This window comes from Delphinapterus leucas, chromosome 6 (genome assembly GCF_059928025.1).
Source record: "Delphinapterus leucas isolate spDelLeu-1000000601 "Yukka" chromosome 6, BTC_Dleu_Yukka2, whole genome shotgun sequence".
NCBI lineage: Eukaryota > Metazoa > Chordata > Mammalia > Artiodactyla > Monodontidae > Delphinapterus > Delphinapterus leucas.
This window is the reverse complement of record NC_143134.1, coordinates 111,079,512-111,104,095: the sequence shown is the minus strand read 5'-3', so window position 1 is coordinate 111,104,095 and position 24,584 is coordinate 111,079,512. Positions and strand designations below refer to the sequence as shown.

General features: G+C 44.9%; 1 protein-coding gene across 10 annotated transcripts in view; it reads left to right on the top strand.

Moving 5' to 3' along the window:
• CDK5RAP2 (CDK5 regulatory subunit associated protein 2) overlaps nt 1-24,584 on the top strand; it is a 182,358-nt gene that overhangs the window by 65,346 nt on the left and 92,428 nt on the right. For all 10 annotated transcript variants that reach the window (XM_089913676.1, XM_022578895.2, XM_089913670.1 and 7 more), the window contains 2 exons: nt 14,627-14,797; nt 18,575-18,715. In XM_089913676.1, the coding sequence (XP_089769802.1) occupies nt 14,627-14,797; nt 18,575-18,715 (312 nt within the window). The remainder of the gene's footprint in view (nt 1-14,626; nt 14,798-18,574; nt 18,716-24,584) is intronic.

Below are 24,584 nucleotides of genomic sequence, written 5' to 3'. Positions count from 1 at the left end.
TCAGTAGAAGCAGTTTTGCACAGGGCCAGGTCAATGTCACCCAAGTCTGTTAAAGCTTGTATTAAGGTTTTCAGTCCCTAGGACTCTCTCTAGCTGTTTCCCATTATTTTCGTTTCTTGGACAAGAATTTCAAAATAAGTGGGAAATACTGCAGCCCTGTTGAGAGATGATCCCCAACTCAAAGCCTTTGCAGTGGTCCCCTGTCAAGCAGTATGGGCTTTTGTAGCATTGCCTGAATTCTTTCTGATGGCAAGCCAGCCTCTCTTGGATGTGATCAAACCATCCTTTGCTCATGCCAAAAACATGTATTGCCGTCTCATTGTGCCTGCTCTTAAGCATTTTGGAGGGAGACAATGCCTGTCTGAAAATGCAGCTTGGATCCGAGGCATCTGGATTCACTGTGTCTGATGGTGCGTGAACACTGAGACGTTTGGCTGTGAGAGTCAGCTCATTGTTTGTTTGTTTGTTTTAATTGCCTGTGATTGCAGTGACCTAGTAGTGCCAGGCAACTCAGCACGTGTGGTAATTTGCAGTTTTTGCTCATTTGTTTATTCAAGGGACATTTATTGAGCACTTGCAGTGGTGCAGGCACTGTCGGTAGGCTCGGGTGAACCCAAGCTTTGGCCTCTACCTCGGAGTCTTTTACGAAAAGAAAGGTCAAAAAGTGAGGGTCTCATGGATAGATTCCCTTTATTGTGTTATACCTCCTTGCCACCAGAGGGACCCACATCCCTTCAAAGAAATTCAGGAGGCCTTTGCAAAACACAAACAAAACCCCCCAGTATTCCCAAGTCGGTGTCCTAACTGTGATGTTTAAAATGTCCTAGCTTCTGTGGTCTAACAGGAATGCTGCTTGGATTCTCACATCCTTGCCCTCACATCCCTTGTTTGGCTCCAGAGACTCAAGGCACGTGTGTGTGTGTCTGTGTGTGTCTGTGTGTGCCTGTGTGTGTGTGTGTGTGTGTCTGTGTGTGTGTGTGTTCAGGCGTTCTGTTTGCTGCTCGGGGTGGGTGCAGGGAGGAGAGGAACAAGTCATAGTCTTTTTCTTCTCCTTTATAAGCACTGTTTATTAGACATTGGTTTAGCCTGTTCCCCAGACCGTCTCATAACGCTCTCATCTGTTGCGAGACCTGTCACCCACTACTCTGACAACTGTGCGCTTCAGTACCTGGGCCCTTCGCTCTGTGGGGATGCATTTGCTGGCTACAGCCCAAAGATCTAATTAAAGGTGTACCCGTCACCCAGCTGGCTAATCCTGTGTGCTTTGACAGGAGCGGGTTTAATTTCAGGGTGGCTCAGCCTGAACCCCTCCGGTTCTCACGTGTGTTTATTGACGGATAGCTCCAGATGAGGTTGCGAGAGCATTCAGGACATCTTTTGGTGAACCGTCATCAAAACCTGGCATTTGGAGACAGGGTCTGTAGGCTGTAGGCTAGTTGGTTTAGGGCTAAGACCACAGACCTGAGGTAGTGTGATTTTTACCAAGGGTCAGAGCTCCCCCCGCCCTTTTTCTTAAGGTCAGGTGTAAAGATTTTGAGTCGGTATCCTTGTAGAATGTGCAGTTTAAATGACCTGTGTGGGAGAAGTTTTGTCTTTGCAAATTCCAATTTCTCATAAGAGAGGCACAATGCAGAGACTTGGGAGTCAGACCAGATTTGAATCCTGGTTCCATCGCTTGCTAGCTGTGGGGCTGGGAACCAGCTGCTTAGCCTCTGCAGACTGTGGTGTCCATTTCTTGTCAGAAAAACAGATACCGGTTGTGAGGATTCTATGAGATAAGGTAGAGCACTTAGCGTTATACCTGGTGCATCATAAATGATCAGTAAATATTAGCTGTTTTGTTGATGGTGATGACGTCACTGCCTTGGGTGCTAGAAACTTAGCGATTTAGTGGGTATATTTGGGACAGGGGAAAACAGTGCCGGACTTGGGTTGGAATCTCAGCGTCAGCAGGTGCTTAACTCTGAGCTTCCAAGCCAGTTTCTTAATTTTTCTAAACTAATGTTTGCTCCCCTAAAACGGGGTTAATGATATCTAATTTAGGATTAAATAAATGGATAATAAAATTTAATGCAGGAGTAAATGGCTACTGTGGTTCCTGGCTCACAGAGGGCGATGCTTATTACATTAGATTCCTTCTTTCCCTTCCTCTTTTCCTGCTTTTAATGGTGTGGCAGGTGCTGTCTCAAGACTTGGGGTGACACAGCCCAGCCCACTAGACTCTCTGACAGGCGCTGCTGACTCATAACTGTTCTGCCTTTTCACCGGTCCAGGCAACAAAGCTGTAAATTTCTTCGTTGATCAGCACTCACCTCTCTGAAGAAAGTGCTCGTCTGTTCCTTTTCAACTGATTAACCCCTCTAGGAAGGGCATCAGAACGCTTTTTGAGTGACAGGCCCTGGGTGTGAGCGGCTCCTGCGGGGGCCTGCTGGGGAAGCTGGTTTAGAAGGCTGTTCCCGTCACTTCTCACAGGGAATTGCTATCGTCTCTCTGGGGTGCAAACAGAGAGGCTTTCCCTTATCCCTGGTTCTTCCTTCATAATTTCTGGGCTAGGCTCTGCCCTGGGCACTGAGAGTACAGGACTGAACCAAGTCAGACACAGTCTCTGAAGGAATCTAGTAGAGAAATATAAAAGAAATGCAGACAAGAGCTGACTAAAGTATAGCATGATGAGGGCTGATAGAGGGATGGCCCAAGTGCTTTGGGAGCACAGAGAATGCAGCTGTGCTGAGAGAGGTGCCGGGGAGGGGGAGGGAGGCTTCACAGAAGACGTGGGTTTGAGCTGAGACCTGAAGGCTTAGTAGCAGTTTGCCTGGGGGTGAGGGGGACAGGAGGTGGAAATGCATTCCTGGTAGAGGGAAGGCCTGTGCAAAGGCTGGGGCATGAATGAGCCTGGCACAGGGGGAGCGGGGAGGGGGCTGGAGGAGAGGGCAGGTGGGGTTTTAGAGACGTGTGGTGCCTCGCCTGGCGCCTGACAGCTGGGCCTCGGCCCCCGCACAGCTTGAGCTTCAGCACCTTTGTCCGTTCGTTCTTCCCCGGCTTCCTGGTGGAGCCTACATGGAGCTCCCTGCTCAGAGCTGCACTGCTCGCAGCCAGTACCGCGCATGTTTGTTGGTCTCTTTGGCAAGGACTGTCTCACTTCAGTGGTTTCTGTTTATTTATTTTTTGAGCATATGTATTCTTTGTTCAGATGAACTCTTCTGGAGAGAAAACATAGAAAAGTGGAGCTGCTCAGGGTGGGGTGGGGTGAGGTAGCAGGCCTGGGAGCCCCTCTCTCCCCACCTCGTCCCGCTCCTGCCTCAGCCCCCAGCAGCCACGAGGCTCCATAGAGCGTGGCTGGAACGCCAGTATCTCCTACTAATTCTGGAGATTCTTACATCACTGAGTTCCTGTACCTCATTAAGATTTTGGAGAAGTTTCCTTTGTATATTTAAAGGTAACCACTGAGCACTTTGACAAGCTTTCTCACAGTGAAACCTGATAAGATGGAAATTTGATGGATGAGAACCTTCTCATTCTCCATCTGGCTAGAGATAAAATAAACCAGCTGCCTGGAGAAGGAAGTGTGAGGGCCTGGCTTTTCATTTCTAACGTGATTCTAAGATTACAGGGATATTTTACTTTTCATACAGCCCACTTAAAAAGAAAAAAAAAAACTGCCCTGAGAGAGCTCTGATATGCAAAGGCAACGCTCAGCTCAGTGTTGGCCCGGAGTGTGCCTGGGAATCTTCAAGGAAATATGGCCCATTTGGGTGGAAATTGAGGCAGCTCAGTTCATGGCATCGTGCAGACTTGCTGGGGCCACTCTCACTTTAAAGCAGGATGGTGGTCTGGTGTAGGATAGGGGTCTTCAAACTTTTTCCCCTTGTCTCTTTGTTCAGAAGCAAATAAACAAATGTACGTAAGGGAGCTCTGCAGATTCCTGCATTAAAACCAAATATAAATTTCCATGCTTTTCCCCAGCCAACCGACTCAGTTTCTGGAGGAAGGCCCGGGAACACGTAGTTAGATGATGCTGAGAGCCGGCCAGGTTTGGGCATTGCTAATCCGAGGGCTTCGCAAGTTCGGTTTGAAAAACCACTAGTTTAGTAAAAAGAACACAGATAGGCCTGGTTTTAAATCCTGATTCCACCACTTTTTACTTTGGTTAAGTTGCTTGAGCTCTCTGAACTGCAGTGTCCTGATTGGTGCAATGGGTGTTATCAGAACCTCCACTTCGTAGGGCTGCTGGGAGAGGTGGATGACGTGCGATGGAGGTAGAGTGCCCAGCGCTCTCTGAGGTGCTGTAGACGTTTATAGAATAAAGTGGTGGGTAACATTTTGGGAGGATGATTGCTGAGGGCCGGAGTAATCAGGGAGGGCTTTGTTCGAAGGGGTGGCCCTTGGATTGGCCCTTGTAAGATAAGCGTGCTGTCTCCAGGCAGAATTGGGGAGATCTTACTATTTTGTTTCCAGATGGAGGGGACGGGCTGGAGGCAGGTGGGGGCCTGGAGTGCTGGTGGAGCAGTTGGGTGAGATAAGGCTAGATAGAAGGTAAGCTGGAGCTGCTGGAGGGAGCCCACCGGAGGGAGCCCAGAGTGACTGCTTGTTAGGAGGCTTCGTCCTGCAGTTAACTCAGAGTCCCTGAAGGGTTCTGGGCAGAGAGGTAATGATCAAAGGAATGCATGTGGTTTGGCGGGTGAACGCAGTCAGGAGAGCACTTAGACAGCGGTTGCCGTTGACCAGATGGGAGCCACGTGCTGAAGAAGGCAGTGCGGTGGGCTGGAGGGAGAGAGGGGGTGCTTCTCTCTCTGCCCCCAGTGCTTCAGCTTCGCCCGTCCTGCCTTCTAATGCCTCCTCCAGGGAGGAGGAGGGGCTGATCTGGTTAATCAGAGTCCAGGATATTCACTGGGCCGTCCTTGCTCCTGGGTTACTGTACCTTAAGAACACAGCTTCTGGATTCTTCCGCTTTCCTTCTGCAGACCTAGCCAGGCTTGGCCCTTGCTGGGCTGGCTGACATCCTCATTTCCTCAGTCGTCTTCTTTTTCCACTTCTGCCTCTACTTGAGCAAGAGGACTCGGATGGCTCCCTTAAGCTGCATATCCCCTCCCTGTTCCCCCCACCCCTTCCCGGCCCCCCCGAAAACAAATAAACAGCCCTCAATTTTATTAGAAAGCTCTACTGTGGTTATGAGATTGTCCAGACTTGTACTTTGCTTCTCAGTCTGCGATTGTTTCCTATGTTCAGTGCCTCTGAGAACTCTGGGGGTGTGGGGAGGGCAGTAGGAGTGGATGGCAGGGCAGGACTTGGGCACTCGTGGCCATGTAGGAGCAGCAGAACCTCACTCTTCATCTCTCACGGGCTCTGTGTGGAGGATGCGCTGGACCTTCAGGCCTGGGTCTCCTGTTGGATGAGGAGGTGTGTGTGAGAGGCAGGGGGAAGAGCCGAACCTTGGATGGCGATGCTGTGCCCAGACGAGGAAGCGTGGGAAGAGAGGTCGTTCTGGAGCGGGGGTTGGGGGCTGTAGGGAGAGGCGGAGGTGACACAGTATTGTCTCCTGGGCACCTGCTTCTATGCCGGGCACCCATCTCTCAATTAACCCTCCAAGGATGCTAGGAATCTATAATAGTATCTCCATTTACTGGAAAGGAAACAAAGATTTAAGTTATCTATCTCTGGCCGCACAGCTAGTTAGCAGTAGAGCCAGGATTCAAGGCTAGGTCTCCCTGTCTTCACAGCCCAGAAATATTGAAGGAGGTTTGGGGAAACCACCCAAGTTTATCAATTTTCATTTCTGATTGTTTTGCTCAGGCGAGACATGCCGTTTCCATACCTCCCCTAAACATTTATTATAACTCTGCTGGTGCCGAGCCCACGAGCCCATCAGCTGTCTCTGTGTTGCCATGGCAGCCACTCCTCCTCAAGGCCACCTTGGCACACATTTCCCCCCTCCCTGCAGTGGTCCTTTGACTTCAAGCCTTCTCCGACTGCTCTTCATGTGTGGTCCAAGATCCTTGGTCCTGCTTCGTTCATTAGCTGGTTTATTCCATCCATCCCGAGTCCTTGAGAAACTATAAAATTAGCTCCGGGGAGTGGACTGCTGACCAGTGGAAGCCCGTGTCGCAGGGTGGTTTTATACTTTATTTGGTTTTACCAGTAGTGCAGCTGAGTGGGAAGAGTACAGAATGTGAGGTCAAACTGACTTGGGTTTGAATTTCAGCACCAGAACTTTCTTGTTATAAAGCTTTGTGAAAATCTTTCAGTCTCTACAAGCCCTAGGTTCTTCTCTGTAAACACAGGACTAATAATACTTACTGTGTAGGCAGTTTTAAGGGTTAGAGATGTTTTATGTGAAAATGCCTTGGCCTTGGTAAATAGTAGTTCTGTTACTAAGCTTATAAGAAGAGAAACAGTTTGTACCCTTTGGTGTCCTGACTTTCCTTGAACTCCTGATTTACGCTGAGAGCGCTCTACCCCCCAAAATGTACACATGAACAAATTTCCATGGACTCCCAGGGACTGACCTGTTCAGTGGCCCTCAGGTTAAGAACCCCCCAATCTGGAGGAATGACAAAACTATACGTCCTTGGTGGGATCCTGGAACAGGTATGTTGTTTTCACGTTGTCAGCTCTATTAGGTTGAGGGATATATGGGGGAGAAAAGCAACAACATAGTGGCTTTTATCACGTAAAACATGTAAGAAGTTGTTAACCTAGGTTGCTGAATTAAAAAAAAAAAAAAAAAAAGAACTGGAGAATGGAATAAATGATTGCCGAACACACGCACGTAGACAAAAACTTGACCAGACATCAAAGTACGGGTCTGATAGGTGTTTTATAAAGGAGGGAACTGAATCTGGGAAATGATGTTAAGTGGACCTGTAATTACTGTGCACATGAGCAGTGTATACTTTTTACTTAGCATAATACACACATATTTTAAAATTAAAAAGTAGGATCTCTCTAGGATGGCAGGTGAATTTATTGTGAATTTAAAGATGTACCTAAGTGGCTTAACAAAAGATTTCATTGTCCCTTTCTCAGCAGTTTTCAGGGGGAGGTTTGTTTAAAAGCAAGTGTCAGATGACCACTGAGTGGATTGGGATCATTGCATTAGTGGCTGATAACGAAGAAATCCAAACCCTTGTCATTGTGTGGAAGCGAACCGAGAGGCTTGGAATCAGACAGGTGCTGTCCCTTAGTGACTGTGGTTTTGGGAGAATTACTTTACCTATCTGGACCTGTTTCCTCATTCATAAAATGGGAGCAGTCCCATCTACCTTCTTCATTTATTCAGTCGTCCAACAGATATTTACTGAGTGCTGTTTTGGTTATCTGTTGCTACATAACAAATTACCCCTGAACTTGGTGTCTCAAAACATTACCATTTTATTATATCTCATGATTTTGTGGCTTAAGGGTTTGGGCAGGGCTCAGCTGGGTGATTTTCTGCTCTCCATGGCCCAGGTCACTCATGGCATTCAGCTGGTGGATGGGCTGGTCTGGAGGATCCATAACTCTTCACTCACATGTCTGCTACCTTTTGGGGGATGGCTGGAAAGCTGACACAGCTGGGATTGTCAACTGGAGACCTGTGTGTGGCCTCTCCAGCATGGCAGCATTAGGGTAGTCGTGCTTTTTGGATGGTGACTCATAGTTCCAAGAGACACGAGTTGGAGGCTGCCAGTTTCTTAAAGCCTGGACCCAGAAACTGGCTTAGTGTCACTTCTGCCATATTCTATTGGTCATGGTAGTCACCGCACTGCCCAGACTTAATACGAGGGGACACAGACGCCACACCTTTCAATGGGAAGGTCAAAGAATTTATGGCTATCTTAAATCTGCCGTGAGTGCCTACTATGTGCCAGGTACCATTCTAGGTGCTGGAGATAAAACAGTAAACAAAATACACAAAAATCCCTGCTTTCATGGTAGGGGAGACTACAACCAAAACATACACATAATTAAACACCGTATTAGCAGATGCTATGAGGAAGAATAATGAAGGGAAGGGATATGGGGAGTGAGGTTGCGGTGGGGCTTGTGGTGGTTATTTTAGGTGGGACGGGCTTGGGAAGACTGGACTGAGAAGGTGACATTTGAGCTCAGACTTGATGGAAGTGAGGGAGCAGCCTTGGGGAATTTTCCAGGCAGGGTGAGGAGCGAGTAGAAGAGCCTTGAGCTGGGAGTGTACGTGGTATGTAAGAGAGACGGCAAGAAAGCCGGGTGTGCCAGAGTGGAACAAGTGAGGGGAGAGCAGCAGAAGAGGTCAGCGAGGTAGTGGGGGTACAGGTGGAGTAAAGCCTTGCAGGCCACGTGGGTTGCGAAGGTTACGTGGGTTAATGTGATTTGACACACCGCAGCTTTTCTTACCAGTGGAACCCAGGCGTGGGCGGTCCCGGGGCGGCCCCAGGCTACTGCCCACCAGCCGTGGCTGCTCCTCTGCGCTTGGGCCCCGTCCTCATTCGGACTAGGACAGCTCGCTAAGCGGTCAGGAAGGCAAGACCATCGCGAAACGTTCATCATCGGCCTGTTCTCTGGTAGCGTTGGTAAGACAGATGGACTCTGTCCTGGTGGCCTTTCTGATGTCGGGGGACCGTGAGAGTGTGCGAGTGCGTGTGCGCTTGTGTACGCTCACCGTGGGCGATTCTTGAGAGATCGGCTTTTCTTTAGAACCGTCCTCGAAACTGCTTTCATGAATGGCTAAAGACAGTTTGCACAAGGGGAAATCCAGATAATCAGATATATCAAAGCCGAGGGTGGGGGCCATCAGAGACATGCGCATTCAAACCCTTTGAAGGACCATCTGATACCAATTAAATTAGCAAAGATTTAAGAAAATAGTGCTGGCGAGATTGTGGTGAAACAGGAAACTTAGGCTTTGTTGGTGGCATTTCAGCCACTGTCTTTTGGGAAGAAAGTGAATTCTTTTGTAGAGAGAATCCTCGAACCATGCTTATTATTATTACTCTTTGGTCTAGTAATTCCACTCTTGGAGATTTAGCCTAAGAAAACAAACCAGAAGTTAGAAAAAACCTGTTTTATGCACAGAGCTGTTCTTTGCTCTATTCCCCGTAAGAGCAGACAGATGGTGGGGAAATAGGAGAGGTAGGATACGCTCATTAAAATGGATAGATAGGAAGATTGTGTGGTATCTTTCACTCAGCGTCACCCGGTGACCTCATCTAGCCTTTCTCCTGGACTCAGAGGAGGAGAGCCAAGTTGTAAGCTCAGGCGCAGCAGCTCCGTGGACCTCCGTCTTCTGTACTTTTTTTTTTTTAATAATTATTTTCTGGACGTTATACTCTTAAACTTTTCTTTTTAACTTTTAAGATTTTTTCTTTATGTGTCATCATTGTTTAGTTGGTGTGTGCTCTTTGTAGCTCATGGTGTAATGGAATAAAGTAACATTTTGGGGAAAAAATCCAAACCAAAGTTAAAATTGTATAAAAATTATGGCTGCAGATGGACAAGGGCTGACAGGAACGTCTGCAGTGGGAAAATGTCTTAATTTGTTGGCCCAACTGTATTGTGGGAGAATGTTTTTATTCTTTAGCTTTAGAATTCTGTTACCGTTGCCTTATAATAAGATCTTCTTTCCTCCCTCTAGAATTGAATTTCTGTTTACATTTATAACTCGTGATAGGTTCTTGGTCCGGTTGTTTTGGATTAAAGGCTTAGGACAATCTTACCATCATCTGTTTGCCCAGGAAAAAGAGTAACATTTAATTTTTGAAGTGGTTTCTCTCTTTTTAAAAAATGTTACTTTAAAAATGTTTACTTTATCCCCCATTATGAATGTGGTCTATACTTAGTATAAAATGTTTTAAAAATTGGGAAAAAATAATTGAAAAGATCATCCATGGGCTTCCCTGGTGGCGCAGTGGTTGAGAGTCCGCCTGCTGATGCAGGGGACACAGGTTCGTGCCCTGGTCCGGGAGGATCCCACATGCTGCGGAGCAACTAGTCCCGTGAGCCATGGCCGCTGAGCCTGCGTGTCCGGAGCCTTGCTCTGCAACGGGAGAGGCCACAACAGTGAGAGGCCCGCGTACCACACACAAAAAAAGATCATCCATAATCATGTGTTTTGGTAATTTCTTTCAGGTTTTTAATCATTACTTTAAAAAAAGTACTTACTAAAGAAAAACGCAAATGCACAGAAAAGGAGAGAGGATAGTACATTGACCCTCTGGTAATTGTCACCCAGCTCAGCACTCATAAACTCATAGCCAACCTTGTTTCATCTGTACCCTCCTCCCAACTGCCTCTCTTTCAACACTCAAGTATTTTAAGCAATTCCCAGGCATATTATTTTGTTGGTTTTTCAGTATGTTAAAAAAATTTTTTTTCCACTTCAGAAAGATTAATAATTTCTTAATATTACCAACTAGCCAGTTAATGTTTAGATTTCCCTGTCTTATTTAAAAATTGTTGTAAAACAGTTTGTTCAAATCATGATCTGGACATTGTACTGATTGATAAGTCTCTTTTTTAAAAAGTTTTACTTTTGAAATAATTTTAGACATAAAGATTCGAAATAATAACAGAGTTCCCATGTATCCTTCGTCCCGCTTCCCTAATGTTCACGTTTCACGTAACTGTGGAACACTCAACAGAATCAGGAGATTAACACTGATACAGTATTGTCATCTGCAGACTGTATTTGAATTTTGCCAGTTCTCCCATTAATGCCCCTTTTCTGGTCCAGGATCCACGTTGCCTTTAATTGTCATGTCTCCTTAGTTTTGTCTAATCTGGGACAGTTGCTCAAGTCATTGTCTTTTGTGACCTTGACTCCTTTGAAGAGTACTGATCAGTTATCTTGTTACTGTCCCTCAATTTGGGCTTGTCTGATGTTTCTCTCATGATTAGATTGAGGTTATACATTTTTGGCAAGAATAGCATAGACGAGATATGTCATATCTGGAGGTGCATAATGTCAATCCGTCTTATTTCTGGTGCAGTTAGTGTTGGTCACTTGGTTAAGGTGGGGGTCTCCTGGGTTTCTCCGCAGTAAAGTTACTATTCTCCATTTGTGATAAGTATTTTGGGGGGAAATACTTTGACACTATGTAAATGTCTTGTTTCTCCTCATACTTTTAAGAATCTTATTGATGACCCTTACCTACAACAGTCATTACTGTGGTGTTTGCTTAGTGGTGATTTTCCATCATTCCTTCTACACTTACTAGTTGTAATTCTACTGTAAGGAAGGGCTGCCCCTTCTCCTGCAGTTATTTATTGTATAGTTGTTTATATCAGTATGGATTCATGGATATTTGTTCTATTCTGTAGGTTGTTAAGCCGTTACTATCGTGTTTTATTTTCTTGTTCAGATTGGCCCAGATATGGCCATTGGGAACTCCTTCAAATTGATTCCTGTGTCTTTAACATTTCTTGAGCACTTCCATACTTGTTAGGGTCACAGGATGTCCTGGACTCTTCTTGTATTTTCCCTAACCCAATCCTGGAATCAACCATTTCTCTAAGGGTCTCTGGTTTCTTTTATTGGAGAATGATATTTAGGAACCAAGATCTGAATGACAGGTATCCTCATTACTACTGGGGTGTCAGTACTTCCAGGCCTTGGCAGTAGACAGAGCTTGAAAATACGTTTGCATACATGCACATACACACCTGTATTTATTTCTAAGTCCATCTCTGTGTGTGAGCAAGTGTGCGTGTGTTTGTGTGTGTGTATTAAGAAAAGGACGCTAGAATGAACTCAGAATGAATCAGTAGAATCAGTATGAATTTGTGAGTTCACACTAGCCTTCCCTAACTTTCTTAATTATTATTTAATCTACAGGTTCTCTCTCCTTTTTTTTCTCTGAAATTTATTTGTTGAATAAGTTGGGTCCTTTGTCCTTTATTGTTTTCCACATTCTGGATTTTGCTGATTGTAGTTTTGTAATGTCACTGAACTTGTTTCTCTGCTGACTTTTATTTCTAATAAATTGGGAGTTAGATAAGGTGCACGATCAAATTCAGGTTTAATTTTTTGGCAAGATTATATCATAGGTGGTCATTTGTACTTCCAGCAGGAGGTACATTGTATCTGATAGTCCCTGTTTTTGTGATGTTACTAGCCATGGATGATTGTTTGCAAAATGGTGATAATTTAATTTCATCATTCCTTCTTCTTTTATAGCTGTATACTTGTATGAAGAAAAATTTGTTTTTCATTATCTATTTAGTTACTCTGGGGTGTAGTTCATACAAGAAAGACAATGGAAGAATTCCCTAAAATCTTCTAAAGGTGACTGTATTCGTTTCCTATTGCTGCTGTAACAAATCACCACACCCTTGGCTGCTTACCAACACAAACCTACCCTGTAGTTCTGGAAGTCAGAAATCTGAAATGGGTCTTACCATGGCAGGACTGTGTTCCTTCTAAAGGCTCCAGGAGAAGATCCATTTCCTTGCTTTTTCCAGCTTCTAGAGGCTGTCTGCACATCTAGACCCGTGACTCCCATCCATCTTCAAAGCCCGCAATGGCTGGTGGAGTCTTTTTCGTGCTTCCCTCTTCCACTTCTAAGGATCTTTGATTATGTTGGGCCCACCTGGATAATCTCTGTTTTAAGGTCAGCTGATTAGCCACCTCCATCCCATCTTCAACTTTTATTACCCTGTAATTCAGCGTAGTCGGAGATTCTGGGGATTAGGATGTGGGGGCCGTAATTCTGCCTATCACAGTGACCAAAAGGTTTTTTATTTTTTAATTATTATGAACTCATAGCTTTTTAACATTTTTGATGTATTTTAATTCATTGTCATTATCCTTGATATTCTAATTGTCCTATCTTTCGACAGTGAAAAAGCTTTATTCGAGTTGATTCCTGAGTTCTCTGGACGTGAATGTGTAGTCTTTGACAGCTTCCTTCCTTTCTGACATGATAAGATGTCTGAGCTCATACTATATATTCCTGCCCCAGGCCTGGAATCATCCCTTTCTATAAGGCAAACTCTGGTGTGATTTAGAATCACCTGGAGGGCTTATTAAAACACAGATTGTTGGACCCTCCCTCCCTCCCTTCAGAATTTCTGATTTAGTAGGTGTGGGTTAGGGCCCAGTGATTTGCATTTGGGGTTCCCAGGTGGTGCTGCTAACTCCATTCTAGGGACTACACTTTGAGAACCACTGTTTTAAAGAACCCTGTTGGGTTTTTTTGGTGAGCTATGATATTTAGAGACTACAGCCTGCATGCTAGGGAGGATACTGATTCTAGGCTTTTTCAGTGAAAGGAAAGAAATAAAATGTAAGTTCATATTCGTATTTCCAATTCAAATTTAGAATTACATGTTTTAACTTCTTTTATATTTGTATTTGTTTTCTCTGAGGCTTGGTTCTTATGATAGTCATAATTACTTATTTAATAAATATGTATATATCTATGCACACAGTTTCAGAGTAACAATACGAATATTATTTCCTGCAACATGATTACTGAAAACAGTTTACGATTTTTACAGCAGTCCCTTTGACATTGGAGAAATATCCCACTAGGGGTGTACAAATTAGTCTGCTTTTACGTTACTGAGATCGTTCCTCTCTGGTTGGTTAACCAGTCACCTTGATACACAGTTAAATTCTTTTTCTGTTTCTTTTGCTTTTAGTTTTAGGAGATTATTATTTTATTTTTAAAATAATTATCTAAACATTTAAACAACTTCACTGGCACATCTGTAAAATGAGTCTACTCTCTGCTGTACCTTGTTCTCTCCTTTTCCGTATAGGCAGCCATTATTTATGGTTAAATAAATGGCAGTATGCTAGACATACTTTTCTTTTCTCTTGGGGTCCACACCACTTTCCACCCCACGTGCCCACCTGCGCAATATGTTTAGAAGATTACTTGAGGGCGGGATATTTGTAGAGTCCTCATTCCTTTTCCTTTATAGCTTCAGAGTGCCCCGCTGTGAGAATGCACCAGAGTTTGTTCCTCCGTGGGTGGACATCCGGGTTGTTTCCAGCCTTTTGCTGTTATGAATAGTGCTTCACTATTATAAATAGTACAGATTTTGAGGTAGTTAAAAATCACACTGTATACTGTTTGTTTTACGTTTTTTTCCTTAACAATATAACATCAGCATTTTCCATGTTATTATAAATGTCATTTTTTAAGACAGTTTTTTTTCTGATTATGAAAGTAATACAGACTTAGAGATTTTAGAAACTCAGAAAAATGAAAATCAATGCAAAGTCACCCATAATCCCTCTGCTTGGGGATACTGTCATTATTTTGGTGTGTTTCCCCATAGCCTTGACAATATTTTGTGTAAACGCTTAGAAAACAATCGCATCATATTACATAGTATCCTGCTTTGTTTTTACTCATAATTGTGATTTTTTTTATACCATATGCTTTTTATAACTAATTCTCTGTTGCTAGATTTAGACATTTAGTTTCTTTCTGGTTTTTCAGGATTGTTAATAATTTTGTGATAAATGTCTGTGCATTGAAGCTTTCCCCAAATTTATTATTCTTAAAAGTTGGTTTTTATAAGACTTTAAATGAGAAGGAAGCTCACGTTTGTTAAATATATCTATTTAGCTTGCTCTCTTACAGCAGTAAGGTAAACAGGTGAAAGATTACCTTGAAACTTTTGTCAAGTAAATTCCATTTTTTCTTTTTTCTTCTGGTAGGACCTTAGAAATGAAGTTGAGAAATTACGCAGTGAAGTGAATGAAAGAGAGAAAGCAGTGGAGAATCGTTACAAGAGTCTTTTGAATGAAAGTAATAAAAAATTGCACAGTCAAGAGCAAGTGATCAGAAGTCTAACAGAAAGTGCCAATCAGAAGGACTTGTTGCTTCAGGTACCACAACAGTTTTTCTTTTGTATTTAAATCTTTTGACTTCGGCATAGGTTTTTTTGGTTTTGCTTTGCCTTTTAAACTTTTTTTACAGGAATGCTTATAAAAAGGTAAGGCTGGGCAAAAAAGGACTGTGGTCTTCACTGTTGTTTATCGGAGCGCTGTAGAGCTTTCTTTATGCCATTTGGACCTCAGCCACCAGGGAGGTAAGTTTGTAGAAATGAAAGCTTCGAGAAGAGAAGGGAGTTGTCCTGGGTCACGTGACTAGTAAACGGCAGGGCCTGATTCAGGCCCTGGCCTGCTTTGCTGTAGCGCCAGCCTTCTGCTGCGGTACTGGCTTTCCTTTGTGCCATGCTGTCTCACTCCTCTGTATTTTTCTTCTATCTGTTCCTTTTTTGTCTTGGACTACCCTTATCATTTGATGGTATATTGGATTTTTGATTCAGCTCAGAATTACGGGTAACCATGGTGGAGTGAACATGCGTGTTTAACACTGCTTCCTCCTGAAGCCTCATTAACGTGACGGTGAAGGGGTGAAAAGGTATAAACGCACAGGACCAGGAGAATGGGAATGGTGGAAGGGCAGGTTGCTGTTTGAATGATAAGTGGTAACTCCATAGGATTCAGCTTTCTCCCGTCTGCCTCATGCCTTGGGGATGAAAAGCCAACAAGAAGAAGCTGATTAATCCTACAGAACCCAGGAAGGCTCAGTGGGCAGTGGGGGTACCTGGTACCTTTGTCAGCAACAGAGGTTGCTGGAATGCTGGGCAGTTAGGTGGCCTTATTGTCACCAGCACTATATGGGAGGTTTACTCTGTGGGGACCTTAAACCAGAGAAGCTCTGGCCTGGGGCTCACCAGGTGCAGCTGAAAACAGGAGTGGATCCCTCAGTGAGAAGGAGTGGAAGTGTGCGTACCAGCACGGAGAGTCCTCTGTGGACCCAGAAGACTGAAAGATGCTGACTGACAGTAGGGGGTCCTTCAACAAAACAGCCGAGTCCCCGCCTGATCACCTCACAGTGAGGCTGCCATTGAGGTACTTTTCCACACTCACGGAGCTTCTGGACACTTCTACCCTTAAAGATACGTGGGTGGCCCGAGTTCCCCAAACAGGAGAAAAGCGTCTAAGAGGAAAGACAAAGACAGAACAAAGCTACGTAGAGGAAACAGAAACAGTGGAGGCGGAGAAGAAAACTAGACAGCTTTTCAAAAAACTCAATACTGTAACATCTTCAGATAAGAAATGAGTTCGGGATCTGATAAAAAAGATATTTGGGAAAAAGAGGGATGACCTTATTGGAAATTGGAAGTATGATTACAGATATAAAGAGCCTAATAAAAGAGTTAGAAAAGTTGCACGAGAGTCAAGTACATCTCCCAGAAAATATAGTTAAACACAGAAACAAACAAAAAGGTGAGCAAATGAGAGAAGAAAGATAAGAAAATCAGAGGCTCGAGTCAAGGGCTCCAATATATGACGAACAAAAGTTCCAGAAAGATAGAAGAGGCAAAGCAGAGGGAAGGAAAAGTTCAAAGTAATAGGAGAAAACTTTTCAGAATGCAAGGGCAGATATCTCTACCTTGAAAGGGCCTGCCCTGCTTCTGGCACGGTGAATGAAGAAAGACCTCTATCGCAATTTCATAATCCTGTGTCATTGTGAAATTTCAGAACACAGGGGCAAAGAGAGGATCTGAAAGGCTTCCAGAGAGAGGAAAATAATAGGTCCCATACAAAGGACCCAGACCCGAAATGACATCAGAATTCTCAGCAGCAACATTGGAAGCCAGGGGAGGGAGGGAGACGCAAGAGGGAGGAGATATGGGAACATATGCATATGTATAGCTGATTCACTTTGTTAGAAAGCAGAAACTAACACACCATTGTAAAGCAATTATACCCCAATAAAGATGTTAAAACAAAACAAAACAGAAAAAAAAAACATTGGAAGCCAGGAGACAGGAGAGCAGTGCTTTCCGAGTTTTGACGAAAAGTGGTTTCCAGTCCAGCATTCTGTAGTCAGCCAAGCTGGCAGCAAGAGTGAGGGCAGAATAAAGGCAATTTCAGACATTTCATGCCTAAAATCATCTGCCTCCATGTGCTCCTTGCAGGAAACTGCTGGAGGACGAGTCCGTACGAGCGAGGAAGTAACACAGAATGGGATCCAGAAAGTAGGGAATTCACCTGGCACGTGGGGAAGGGAGATCCCAGCCACTTACGTGGAAGGCCAGATTTGAGCCGTTGAGGGAGGGCTTAGTTGGGATTCTTTCAAGAAACTGAAATAGAGCCCATCATTTACCTGATGTGTCTTGACTCCATGTAGAAGAATTTATAAGTTTGGAGATAAATTAACGCCAAGTACATAATTTAGTTTTACGAACTAAGTAAACACAACAAAGCAGTTGTTGCTAATTCCAAGAAAAGCAAGGAATTAAACATGAACGGAAATGTCACCATGGAACACCATTTGGCTGGGCTGTGGACAGTATGTGCGTGGCCATAATCACGTAAATGCAGAATGTTGATTTAACCAAAATCGTGATGTAACTATTAGGAAAAGCGTTGGGGGGTGGATGATGCGAGAGCTACATCCTTAAACTTCTATGACAGGAGCCAGTTAATAAAATCTAACCTTAGGAAATCAAGCAATGTGAGCATAGGAGCGCAGTGTAGAAACATGGAAGTAAATAACAGAAATCAGTAGAGTCAAAAGCTGTTTTATCCTGCGAGTGGGACTCAGAGGTGAGAAGTGGCGAGCTAGGGGTGGCTGTTCCCTTCTAAGCCTTGTGGGCCCGTTTGTTAATGTGTATGTATAGTTGGACTTTTAAGAAATAAAAATGAAAATTGTAACTCAAGCACAACTGCATGATGGTAATTCTAGAATTTCTGTTTTGGTTATTTGATTCCCAGTGCTTCCTGTTACAGTTCAGTGGGTTTTTACAAAAAATTGCTTCTACTTTCTTGCTTGTGTTCAGCTATTTTAGAAATGTTTGACATGATGAATTAATTCTGATGGGTGATTAGGAATGAGATGAGGTTCTCACCCTTAATTTCCCACAGAGAGTGGACGGACACCTAGTTCAGGAGTTACCAGGTTTTAAATTGTTAGGAATAGATTTCTGTGCTTGAATTTGGCCAGAAGACCAGAGAAGTGGTTTCCAGGCCTGTAGTATCGTTGGATGTGACCTCGTCTGAAGGGGTTGGTGAAGTGGGCTGTATTGTGTCTCATCGTGAAGGAGGAGCTTTCACCTGTGACCAGACCCCCAAAGTAGTTGCAGTCTTGCCTTTTTCTTCCTGGAAGTCAAATCTCCTCGTAGATATGGACGGTTCAAGTTTTGTCAAATTTGTAATGTTTCAGGAGCGCCTAGACTTTGTTGGGTTTTGATACACAGTCCCTCTAATCACTGCACTAACCCTGTAGCATGGGAAACAGACTCAGAAATCACGCCCTGGCCAAGGAGGACCCAGGATTGGAGCCTGGGTCGTGGGGCCAGAGCCTGGGCTTTGTCTTCTGTACCCGCTGGGAGGTGTCCCAGTGGTGGCCAGAGGGGAGGTTTGTAATGACTGCCACAGTCCTTGCCTGTGCCTTGCTGGCGTGCTGCGCTCCTGGTTGTAATAATGCACAAAGGGATTGCATTACCATGTGTAATTGCCTAATATTTGGGGACGGTGGAAATTGTTTAAATTGTGAAAAACAGTAAATCTTCCCTTAAAGAGTTTGGGACCATCGCTTGGTATTTTTTTCTTGATGACAACTTCCTTATGATTTGTTTTCTTCCTTAGAAATTCAGTGAAAAAGACTTGGAAGCAATACAGCAGAACCGTTATTTAATGACTGCGGGGGATCTCGATTTCAGGAGTGAAGACTTAATAACAGAAAAGTGCTCTTCTCAGTCACCAGGCAGCAAAAGCATCTTCTCCGAGGTAAGCTCGACTGAAATTGGACATTCACATGCAAATTCATATCCTTTCCTGACACATATTTGATGACTCCTCTGACCTAAAGATCCTCCAAGGCCCTTGTGCTGGTAAATGAGCTTACAGCAGGTAGGAGGAGGGGTTCTCAGTCTTTCCTCCTTACAGATTAGTATCCTTCAGCTGAGTGTTAGTATTTGCACTGCTCAGGAAACCGAGAAACTAGAGCTTGTTCAAAGATGAGCCTCATGTTTGCCCTCCTGGGGGCAACTCTCTCAAGATCTATGTAATCTCGAGGTAAGAACATTTCCCAGTTGAACATTTCCATGCACACCTACAATGGCACAGCAGGCCCTTCGTGATCTGGCCCCAAGCTAGCTTTCCATTCTCCTTTTCTTTCATTCCCCATCATCTCTAACAACACCTCACTTCCTGCAGATTCCCGAAAACTCCGTGTTTGTACCTCTCTGTGCCTTTGCACATGCTGTTCCATCTGCCTGGAATGCCTTCTTCTTCCTTGTTGACCTGGTGGCTCCTGCACACCCCTAGGGCTGCCGCTCTGGTGTCACCTTCTCTGGGCTCCTTGCCTGGCCTGCTGAACGCGACGTCTCCTTGTCCACCCCCTTGTGCGGCACTTTGCACATCCATCCACCGTAGCGCTTAGCCCTTGGGTTGACGTTACGGAGCCGCCTTGGTGCTTCCCCTCCCTGGAGCCCTGCGCACCCCAGGAGGCACCTCAGGGGAAGGGAACTGGTGTTCCTGTCTGAATCCCAGTGCCTGGCTCAGTGGACATTTGTTGATTGAATGACTGATGATATTGGTTTGTGGAGATGCGTCCAGATTGTTCTGACGTGCAGCTTGCCTGTAATACAGCTAGGCAGCCAGAGATGGGAAAGAAAGGCGTTCACTGTCGGCCAAGGTTTGTTGGTTTTTTTTAAGCCTGGCTTTAATTAAGTACATACGTTCAGAAAACAGGGAATTGTTATGCAAATTTTTCTCTGATGAATGACTCTGATCATGACTTGTGGTTTTTGTGAAGGATGATTCTCAAAATAATTAACAACCAGTGTAGCACGGGCACAGCCATCAGAACAGACTCAGGCGCTAGGGCTGGAGTGGGGTCCCGGAGGCCTCCTCTTGTGCCAGGCACCAACCCTGTAGTTCCTGGGTCTTGGAGAGGGGCTGGGGTGGTTGGGGTGTATGGATCAGGGGTTAGTTTACAACTGGTGTAGACGTGTTTCAGTATTTTAGCACCAGTACCGACCGTTGCACTGTGTATCCGCTCCGTATCAGCTCTGGTCCTGGAGCGCACCGCTGCCTGAGCGGTGGGAGTTCCTTCTTAACTCTGACCATTTGTGGATTTGCGTTTTGCCATCCCTCTTGAATAAGAATGTCAGCGAGGACTTGGCCATTGGGCTGGGCCGGAAGTCTGGAGGCCTGGATTCCTCTCTTGGTTCTGTCACTTCACTTGAGTGACCTTGGGCAAGTCCAGTAACTAAATCTCAGAGGGCTAATGTTTTGTGATTTAGTCGCTTTATTTTGTGAATAGTTCCTTTATTTTGACCAAATTTAGTTGGATATTAAGATGCACGTTAACCCATAATCAGACACAGTCTTGTTTAACTGTTTTTTAAAAATTGAAGTATAGTTAATTTACAATGTTGTGTTAGCTTTAGGTATACAGCGAAGTGATTCAGTTATACACGTGTGTGTGTGTGTGTGTGTGTGCGTGTGTGTGTGTGTACATATATTCTTTTTCAGATTCTTTTCCATTATAGGTTATTACAAGATACTGAATAGAGTTCCCTGTGCTATATTGTAGGTCCTTGTTGTTTATTTTATATATAGTAGGGCGTATCTGTTCATCCCAGATTCTCAATTTATCTCCTCCCCCCTTCCCCTTTGGTAACCATAAGTTTGTTTTCTATGTCTGTGAGTCTCTTTATGTTTTGTAAATAAGTTCATTTGTATCGTATTGTTTTAGAGTCCACCTATAAGTGGTATCATATGTGTGTCTTTCTCTTTCTGACTGACTTCACTTAGTATGATCATCTCTAGGTCCATCCATGTTGCTGCAAGTGGCATTATTTCATTCTTTTTTTATGGCTGAGTAACATTCCATTACATCTTCTTTATCCATTTAGCTGTCGATGGACATTTAGGTTGCTTCCATGTCTTGGCTATCGTGAATAGTGCTGCTGTGAACATTGGGGTGCATGTGCCTTTTTGAATTAGAGTTTTCTCCAGATATATGCCCAGGAGTGGGATTGCAGGATCATATGGTAGCCCTCTGTTTAGCTTTTTAAGGAACCTCCATACTGTTTTCCATAGTGGCTGCACCCATTTACATTCCTACCAACAGTGCAGGAGGGTTCCTTTTCTCCACACCCCCTCCAGCATTTATTATGTGTAGACTTTCTGGTGGTGGCCATTCTGCCCACTGTGAGGTGGTACCTCATTGTGGTTTGGATTTGCATTTTCTCTAATGATTAGCGATGTTGAACATCTTTTCACGAGGCACAGTCTGTTTTGAAACAAGATAGCAGCCCATCAGGTGTTTTAGATGGACAAATAATCACTAATTTGAATACATTTAGTTAAACTTTACTATTTTGAATCATGTTTTAGATATGTAAAGAGTGTCTAAATGTTGAACAAAATGTTTCTAAATTTACTAACAGTATTTTAATATTTCATGTCACTAGTTTGATCATCTGTACCGCATTGTTTTTTAGTTTTTTGTGCTGGCCGCTTGCCTGTACTTCTTAGAAACACAAGTATAAAGTCATCCCATGGGCATTTCAGTCATATTTTAGATCCTGGTGATGCTTAAATGACTGTGCAAAATACCTACATATTTTAGCAAAGGTTTTAATTCTGTTCTGCAAGAGTAATTGCAAATCGAGGATAAAAGGTTATAAATGATCATTTAGGAATTGAAAATTTCTAGGTGTCAGTTTAAGAAATCCCAGCTGTTGCAGCCTACGGTATTTTCCCCCCGAGAAAGGTATACTTTTCAGGTTGTAGTTCTTTCTTTGTAGGAAACACGGATTTATTCTGCTCTGCCCTTGGCCATTTTGTGTTGATTTTGGGTTTATCCTCTGCCCATTTCTATGAAGAACTTGAGGCTGTGATGATGTCTCCGTTGGCTCTGGGCAGTCTGTTTTCCTTCTAATCATGTGTGATCCTGAGAATTAATGCTAGATGACCAGGGAATTGAAGAACAGAGAGTAAAACACACTGACCATATTTAACTTGCTGCAGCCAGAGATTTATAGTTTGGCTATTGACATGGTTGGGACGTTGCAGCTGAATTTCCTGAGTATTAAAATAAAGGTCTTTGTTGCAGAGCTGTGATATAGCTACTGAAATAGACACCATCTGTCTACCAGGCCACTAAATTGCCCTGATTACCAGGAAGTGAGCCATTAAGGTCTCTCTTTACATATCTGCTGCCTCTTCAGATTGTGGTCTGCCCATTACATACGTTTCCTTCAAGTCATTGAGGAAACTATGGTGGAGTAGAAAATGCCTCGGCTTTGGTGTCAGAATGTCCGTTCTGCCGCTTATTAGCTCTGTGATCTTGGGCAAGTCACCTCCTCTCACTGAAGCTCACCTTCCTAATCTGTAAATGGGGAGTTACATGCCTGCCTCCTGAGAGGATTAAAAATAATGTGAGTGTATTTGTTAAGGTTCTTTTGATTGCAAGCTGTAGGATCCAACGCTGAGGAGTTTGAGCGAAACAACAATGAAAGGGAGTGTTTACTGGGAACATACCGGAGAGCCTCACAGATGCCAGAGGTCGTAGACTCTGGGGCTCTGTCTTGTTTGGAGAGGCAAGGTGGAGGGCGGGGGTGGAGAGTGGGGATGGCGGGCAGAGGGTAGGGGACAGGGGGGTTGGTTGCTCCTGCTGAGCAGGGGCCCCCTCTGGGCCACTTGGCCCTCTGCCTCTGTGCCGAGGAGACCCACTGGTTTGCCAGCTCTGCCGAGGGAGCCAAATGACGTCATTCTAATGGGGCATGATTCAGCGCAGGGGAGCAGGTGATTGATGCAGTGGGACCCAAATGGCTCTGAAGAGTTCATTTATTTAACATGGGTGAGCAATTTGCTTCTAGGAAGACGTTGACTCACTCTGACTTCCATTATGCAAAATAGCCACAGGAATCTCTGCTCTGAAGAGTCACATTGGTCCCTGTGTTCCCCTCTTACCTTTTTAATCATCACTTCAGCGAGCACCTGTGGCAAGCACTGTGCCTGGCTCGGGGTGCTGCTGCCCGCAAGGGGTCCCCAGGCCTGTGAACACGTGGTTGGTACACGAGCTCCGGGTGAAGGTGAACCAGGGTGCCGTGGGGCTGGAGGAGGGTCTCTGTAAGGGGCCATGGAGGGTGTCAGTGGAGAGCGCTCGACTGATGGAGCGTGGTCTGTGAGGAGGAGGAGGGAGTTTCCTGGTTCCACGGAGATGGAAGGGCAGGAAAGCAAGCACAGGTGTGGCCGGCTGGCAGGTGGAGGGTGGGGGCTGAGGTGAGCAGTGACCTGGAAAACCTGGTGAAGGTTTGGAATGGCTGCCTGAAAGGAGGGGAGGGGAACCAAGCCGGGCACTCAGGCCCTGCACCGCAGTGGGCGGTCCTCTCGGGCTTCCAGCCAGGCCCACGGTGATCCAGTTAAGATACAGGGTCGCGGGCTTCCCTGGTGGCGCAGTGGTTGAGAGTCCGCCTGCCGATGCAGGGGACACGGGTTCGTGCCCCGGTCTGGGAAGATCCCACATGCCGCAGAGCGGCTGGGCCCGTGAGCCATGGCCGCTGAGCCTGCGTGTCCAGAGCCTGTGCTCCGCAACGGGAGAGGCCACAACAGTGAGAGGCCCGCATACCGCAAAAAAAAAAAAAAAAAAAAAAAAAATATATATATATATATATATATATATATACACACAGGGTCAGGATTCTTTCACTGGATATGTACATCCCACAGCTGAGTCTCCCACATCCACCTGAGGTCCACATTTATTCATGTTTTTTCCTAGTCCTTCTTGGTTGGTTACTTATCTAAGCACAAATTCTGACTGCCACTTATTAGCTGAATGGACTAAAACACATGACCTGTCCCCTCAGAGAATCAGTTTATTCATCTGAAAAGTGGGAAGATTAATATACCTCCTTGGTCGTTATTGTGATTAGAGATGACCTATGTAAAGGACCTGGCCTAGCATCGGAGCGTAGGAATGGTAGTTATGGTTGACACTCCTTAAGTGTTTACTCTGTGCCAGGCATCCATGTGAGAATTTTGTATAGATTAGCTCAGTTAATCTGTTTCACAACCCTATGAGATATATAGAATTATTACCTCTACTTACAGGTGAGGATATTGAAGCACAGAGAGATTGAGTAACTTGTTCAAGGTCACACAGCTAATAAGGTCACACGCTCTTAACAGTCCCTGCCCTTGGTGGTAGATGCTCAAGAAGCAGTAGGTTTTCTTATTTTCGTCGTCACTGTTGCCTGGCCTTTATGTGGCTGACAGCGACTGTGTCACCTTTGTCTAACTCCCAGTGCTTTGCATCCATCGTGGGTCATTCACGGGTGGACCAAAGAGCACAGGCCCTGGAGCCTGGCTGCCTGGGTCCACACCCTGCCTCACCACCCTGACTCCGTGCCTCGGTTCCCTCATCACCAAAATGGGGAGAGTGGTAATGCTTGAGCTCACTGGCTTGTGAGGATTAAATGAGAAAATGCTGGAGAGCACTTTGTACCACGGCTGACATCCTGAGGACATGGTAGCCTCTTTGTCTTGATCCCCGGGTGAATTCCTCCCAGGCGCTCCCCTGGGGCCCTCTGTCTACGTGCGGTGTGTACGGGTGGGAGCTGACACTGGTGACTGTGTA